Source organism: Pyxicephalus adspersus, chromosome 2, assembly GCF_032062135.1.
Source record: "Pyxicephalus adspersus chromosome 2, UCB_Pads_2.0, whole genome shotgun sequence".
In the NCBI taxonomy this organism is placed as follows: domain Eukaryota; kingdom Metazoa; phylum Chordata; class Amphibia; order Anura; family Pyxicephalidae; genus Pyxicephalus; species Pyxicephalus adspersus.
In genome coordinates, this window is record NC_092859.1 from 133380609 (window position 1) to 133387809 (window position 7201).

Below are 7201 nucleotides of genomic sequence, written 5' to 3' on the forward strand. Positions count from 1 at the left end.
CCGGAGGAAACCCGCATCCATGCAGATAGTGTCCTGAGTGGGAATTGAACCCAGGACCTAGCGCTGCAAAGGCTGGAGTGCTAACCCCTGAGCCACTGTGATTGCCTGTTGTGAAGGAGTTTCTGTGGATGTCCAGGTCTTTTGGCATTGCTGAGTGCATCCAAACTGTGGATTTCGCCACTCCTAATATTGTAGAAATTTCTCGGATGGGTTTTTCTGTTTTTGCAGCTTAAGGATGGCTTGTTTCACCTGCATGGAGAGCTCCTTTGACCGCATGTTGTCTGTTAACAGCAAAATCTTCCACATACAAGCAGAAATCAACTCCAGGCCTTTTATCTGCTTAATTGATAATGGCATAATAAAGGAATTGCCCACACCAGCCCATGAAATAGCCTTTGAGTCAATTTTCCAATTGTCCAACTGCATCTGAGTTGTTTTATTTAAAATTAATAGTGATAATGTACAGAACCAAAATTGGAAAAAAAGTTGTCTCTGTCCAAATATTTATGGACCTAACTGTATATTCAAGACATTCTTTCTAAGTTGTATACTTAGGATAGATAGGAGTAATGCGCATCCTGTTACTTTATATTTGTTTCATGGTTTCTACTTAAACTAAGTTTAACTTGTACTTTGGCCTAGCAAACATATATTTTGAATCCAGACAGTATTTTTATTAGCTGAACTCAGAAAATATGTTGTGCAGACCAGAAATGTTTCCTGAAACTAAACTGTCTTTCCTAAGCATAAAATATTGGTATATGTGTATCATAGCAATTAGTAAATATTATAAACCAAGGGTAGGATGAGCTTTTCTGTACATGGCTTATTGAGACTGAGCAGTCCAGTCCAGATATTCTGACACTAATTTGAAAGTATTGATTTAATAAAATCACAATTTGTGCATACACTACAGACCTACAATAATAATTGTGTTTAATCATTTATACCTTGTATACCACATAATTAGTGATTATAGGAATTGTAAGGATCATGAGACTATCTTTTGACACACCGTGTTATTAAAAACAACAACAGGTGTTGCATGTTGCAAAAGAAATTTCTCTTCAAGGAAAAACCTACAGAGGGTTAATGTGCTCCACATGGATACATACAGCAATACAAACTTGATAGGGGTTGTAACCTTCCATCAGTTAAGGTAAAAAGCATCATCTAATAATATATTTTGATTTATCTCCTTTAGTCCCCATGCACCAGAGGAGCTGCAGGTTCACATTTCATCTGCTAAATTTTCCCCTGCTGAATACATTTGTGAAATATTTTATGATTCCCTTTAAAACCTCACTTTCCTGGTTATGTACCTTATTTATTATATAGTTTAAAAAAAAGCTCTGATGGGATGAAATCTTATTAGACTGTCTGGAACTTTTTGTTTTTACTTGTCGGACATTGTTTTTATCATTTGGGGCATTGTATCCAAAGTTTACTAAAAGTGAATAATTATTATAGATATTACCACAAAGGTAGCAACTTTATCTATACTGTCCATAGCTTATAATTGTTCTTTTTTATAATCATTGTTTTCCTGGTTCTATTTATACGTCAGTGCTTTTCAGTGTATATCTATGCATGCAGAAGTGTCTTCAAACTGCTGCCCACTTTTGCCCATTTTAAAGCGGGATGCTATTTCTGTTTCTGCATAGCAAGAGGTCTCATTTCACTACGTCAAGACTGTACATGAAAGCCTCCATTTATTATTGATGGGCAGGTTTTTTTAGACAGAGAGATATGGAGGGACTTTAACTGTATGGAAAATGCTTTGTGTATTTTATTTAAACAAAACACTAGTTATATTTCTCTTATGTCTTCCTGGTTTCAGATATCAAACTGGGATTTGTAAAAACCTGTAGCAATTAGATTTTCACTATTCTTTGCTATTATAGAAGCTGTTGAAACGTTGTTTTTATCTCATTACTATTATTCGTTAATGTGTAAGTCAACAACTTAGAAGAGTCAAGAATGTTCTGATCCTAAAGGAATTTTCTTTATATGTATTTACTTTTCTATGGGTCTCTTAGGATGAGGAGACTATTTCTTGTCTTGGTTGCATTTGTCAGTTTTCTCTACCTTACATCATGTTACTTTTAACAAGTGATTATAAAGCACCTTAGAAAGTTTTGACAGTGTTTTCAGTGTGGATGGTGACACCTACCATTTATTTTGATCTTTTCATTCGTGACAGTCAAAGTCAAACAAAGAGATGCCATCATTTCATGTGGTCTCTTTGATTCTCTCCACCAAGTATGTTTATTCTGAAATGGAACTTAAGGTAATTATAGTAGTAAAAAATTTGTTTTGTCAAAACCTCTATATAAATTGATGAGCCTAAAACATACCCGCTATTTCCAAAGTGTTCAGTAGTTATGTTATTTGTGTTTTTTTTGTCCAGGCCATTTTTCTTCTTATGGTAAAATAGACAAAAAATTTGTTTGTATTCCAATCTGCCCCTGTGACCAAGGTTTTCTCAGGAAGTTATGGCTGGTCTTTTTTCTCCACCTGTTTTCTTGTCATCTCTTTGTGTGATAGTAGTAGCTGTCCCTTGAAGTTTATTTGTTGATGTAGAGGAACCCCATCCTTCTCATGTATAAACATCTGATATGTCATACAGAAGGCAAAATAATTCAGATCTCAGTCCTGTAAGATATGAAAGCCATATTATAAGCATCATGATATTCATTCTGTCAGATTACCTAAAAGTTGTGACAACACAAAGTAACTCTTGCCTCAATGGTATCAAACATTTCTATAATATTTTCAATAAAAACAGGTTGCACAATGGGCCAAAAAAAAAAGGTCTACAACAGATTTAAAAAGTTCACACAGTGAAACATTCCATTGTACATTGTTGACCTGTACATATTAACAAGTCTCACTTGACATCAGTTCAGTAGAATACTGTTATTATGGTTTTAGCAATCCGTCTATTTTTGTTAAACCCTTTTCTGTATCTTTTTTTTTTACTGTTCCCTTTTAAGTTTCCAGTTTATGGCACCTGGAAAAATGATCAGGTTGTGCTTTAAATATGTCATGCAGAACGCCTTTGCTTGAAAAGGCATGCAGGGCATGTTTAATGGCCATAAAAGGGACATTTAATATACATGTGGTTTTACTTTATCTGCTTTACTAGGTGTTTGTAATATTCTTCCGTGGCTTGACAGTAATGCACACACTGCCTCTTTATTCTGGTTTGGCCTCCACTTTTATGTTGCCCTTTCATTCTTTCTTTTTTTTTTATCACACAATTGCTGAACAGTCCTCTATTTAATGTGCTAGCATGTAATATTTTAACTAGTTTGGGGCCACTGAGCTTTCCATAAACATGACAGAGCTGCAGCATGTGTTAGCTTTTCTGCAGTGTTTTGACATGCAGGGTTTCTTGCATGACCCTACCTTACAGTAAGTACACAGAAATAAAGGCTGTCTTTTTTTTTTTTTCTTTTTGGTACATGCTGTTAAAGAACCAGGAACAGACCTTTTGTTGTAAATACTGTTTTTGTATTAGGTGTCCTCACTTTTGTGAAAAAAGGGAAAATGGGTCTATTAATTCACATATAAGAAGATAAAAACAACAATGACACGTGTTCAACAAAACCATTTACATGGTGGTTACACTCATTAGTACAGTTCTGTTGATATGAGTGTTCTTCTATGCGTTTCACATTAAGATACATGTTAATATAGCATCTATATTATATTTTTAAATTATTGATATGATATTTACTTCCTGGCCCAAAAAAGTCACACAGTAATATTTTTTCGAAAAGCCTTTAGCTTTGTTTACGGCACTTATTCATTTGGTATAATTTTAATAAGTTTATTCAATGTCACAACATTTATTTCTGTCCAGAGCTAACTTAGTTTTACACCAAGATTTTGTTCTATTGATTGATGATAGAGAGTCAGACCGCTGTGCAAAGTCTTCTCCAGCACATCCCAAAGGTCCCCATTCATTGGTGGTGGCCAATCCCTGTGTGAAAATGATGTCTCATGCTCCAGTTTTCAACCCTTTTAAGGCTGGGTGCGAAGAAATTGTAGGGGGGGGGCAGCCCCTGTAATAATATTATTATACAGTATTTATATAGCGCCATCATATTACGCAGTGCAAAGTCCATAGTCATGTCACTAGCTGTCTCTAAAAGAAACTCGCAATCTAATGTCTCTACCATAACTATATGTCTTTATTACAGTCTAAGGTCAATTTTTGGGGGTAGCCAAGTAACCTAACTGCATGTTTTTGTCATGTGGGAGGAAACCGGAGTACCCGGAGGAAACCCACGCAAACATGGGGAGAACCTGCAAACGCCATGCAGATAGTGTCCTGGTGGAGATTCTAACCTGGATCCTAGCACTCCAAAAGCCATAGCACTTATCTCTGAGCCACCGTGCTGCCAATTGTATTGTGACCTCTTCAGTAATCACCCAAAAACAGCCGGGTGGTTACTGAAAAGTGCTTCGTGATGCCCCCGGCTAAAAGCTTTGTGAAGCGCTCTTTTCACAATTTGACCTTTATGATTCCTGTGCATTGTCATCTTGGAATATGCCCATGCCATTAGGGAAGAAAAAAAAATAAACGAAAAAAACCTGATCATTCAGTATATTCAGGAAGTCAGCTGAGCTTGGTTTCTGAGTACATACCATTGCTAAACCTAGACCTGACCAAATTAAGCACCCTCGGATCATAGCACTGCCCCACAGGCCTGGGGACTTCTCCTTGGCCAGGCAGTGTATATTATGATAAGCAAAAGCCAGACTTAACATATCATTTTATCTGAAATAAAAGCTTTTGTACCCAATATTGACCAATAAGACCTAAATATGGGCCTAATTTGTCAGTGTTTCTAAAAACAAGTCTTTTTTTACCCATTTAGTCAGTAAGATTAAAATGTGAACTGGAAATTTGGACAAGAAAATTATTTTTGTGGTTGCTCTGATGTAATAAAATGATTTCAGATATTTTGAAATTTGAGACTCATTGCGACAGAAGAGGAATCATTTTTAATTACTATGATTTGCATGAATCACCCCTTCATGCAGTCCATCTAAATAAATCGTGCATCACAGCACTGTCAAGCAGTTGTTTGTGAAAAGCCCTGGTTGTTAGCCACACGTGTGGAAATCCTAAAGCAATAAAACTATGTGCATGAAGATTTTTTTATACATAGTTCTTAGTTCTTCTTTTTAACTTGTGTTTCTTACCAGTAGAAAAAATGTGCCATGTATCATATGTGGGAAACATATCCAATCTGTTTCCTTGTAGTGAACCTAAACTAAAATTTTTACCGTAAATAAAAGGGTAGACAACCATTTTATATTAGATAAAATTACCTTTTTTAAGGGAGGGAGGATATAAAACCCATTTTTTAAATGTAATGGGAGCACAGAGCCTCTTGGGATACATACATGTGGTATGGATCCCAGGGGGTTTCTGGCTGCTCCTTCTCATATGTACAAGGAGCTTTTTTCTTCAATGAGGTAAAAAAAAAATGCCAATCTCATGCATTTGTAGTGAGATCAGCACTCTTCTTTTCCCCATCTATCCCAGGCTACGTCACCTGATCTTGCGCCTGCACAGTACGAGATCGGGTGATGTAGGAAAATAGGCAAAGAAGATGGTGGACCAGTGTTTCCTCTGTGCTGGGGCGAAGGACGATTCCGGGTGGATGCAGGACCCAATCCAGGAAACCCCCAGAGGGATTGGCGGATTTGTGAAGGTAAAGGTGAGTTTTTTTTTTTAAGTTTACTTATGCACTAAGTAGCCTATCATATTCTTTTTTGTATTCTTCAAAAGAAAAAAAGTAATGTGTGTTTGCATGGTAAATGTTTTGTAAAATAGGGAACTAAAGTCACTGTCCTGATAGTCCCAACATTTGTAGAGTGCAGTTAATATGAAGATACATACTTGATGTGAACCATTTGAAATAAATTCATAATAATAGTGAGTAATTGTTTTTTTAATTGAAATAAGTGTTTTTCAACCTGGATTCTGTGGGATTCCCTGGGGTTCCTCCAAACGTTGATTGGGGATCCTTAAGCCATGATCAATTTGTACCTTTCTGGTCAGTTTAACTAGCACCAATAATTTATTTGGCTATCTGTAAGGGTGACATTTTTCCCGTTGACCATTAATGTAAGAGGCATTCTTTACACTAACATTCATGCTAATATACTATGGGCTGTTGATATAGTGAATATAGCAGGGGTTTCCTGAAGACAGGAAAGTTTTTTTTAAATTGTGCCCCCATGTTAAAAGGATTGAGAAAGGCTGAGCTGTATAGAAGCTCTTTTATAATACACATACAACTGGAAAGGGAAAATATAAGGTACAATTTAATGAAGCCTTTGTACCCATATGGATTCCTGAATGTACAGACATATCTATTAATAATGAAAACAAGTTTTTTTTCACAAAACTTTGCATTGAATAGTATTCTTGGTAAGTGTGACAAGGATACCCAATCTGTTGGATTTGTAATACAGCAAAATTAATTAGTGAATTAGTGATTTTGAATTCTTGTTAGCTAAGGTATCGCTCTCATGCAAATAAATGCATTTCTTGCAGGCCATTAACTCAAGAAGAAATTGCCCTCAGAAGAGAGTTTGCAAGACAGAGACATGCCGAAAGGATGGCAATCAATCAGGAGCAGGCTCCCTCCAGCAGTGAATGCCAAGTGGCTGCAAACAATGAGAACACTAAAGGCAAGTGGCTGTGCTTACTATTTTATGCACTTCTCTTTTTCCCTCCAGGATTCTTAAGTGAGTTTGTTGTAATTTTCTGATCACTGAATGTTCCCACCATACAGGCAGCAATTACATATCATTAGCATCCACATAACTTGCTAACAGTTGCTGACACCAGTCTCCAGACAACATAATTACAAGCAAATTAGCTGTTTAGGTGGTGTGAGGTGTATGTGGTTAGCGATCAGTTAATTTACTGTCTGCTCATACAAATCCTGTGACTTTTGTGCCGTGCTCAAAAACAGTCTGCTCAATTTTAAAGGCTGGTAAACATAACAATAACAGCCAGAAATTGTCTACCAAAAAAAATACGACCATGTTCTATGGAACATTAAAGTTCACCCCTTTTCAACTTTTACTGCTTACTGCATATTTGCTGTGCGCCCCTAGTTATACTAATTAACTGCATTCCCCTTTTACTGTTCTCCTGTACTATTACTAG

The 7201-nt window shown here is 36.4% G+C and overlaps 1 protein-coding gene across 1 annotated transcript in view; it reads left to right on the plus strand.

Moving 5' to 3' along the window:
* Window positions 1-6934, plus strand: part of LOC140322554 (elongation factor-like GTPase 1) — a 59326-nt gene extending 52392 nt beyond the window's left edge. Inside the window, exon 12 of the mRNA XM_072399109.1 lies at window positions 6581-6934. Coding sequence (XP_072255210.1) covers window positions 6581-6797 — 217 coding nt within the window. The 3' untranslated portion in view covers window positions 6798-6934. The remainder of the gene's footprint in view (window positions 1-6580) is intronic.
* Window positions 6935-7201: the final 267 nt, after the last annotated feature.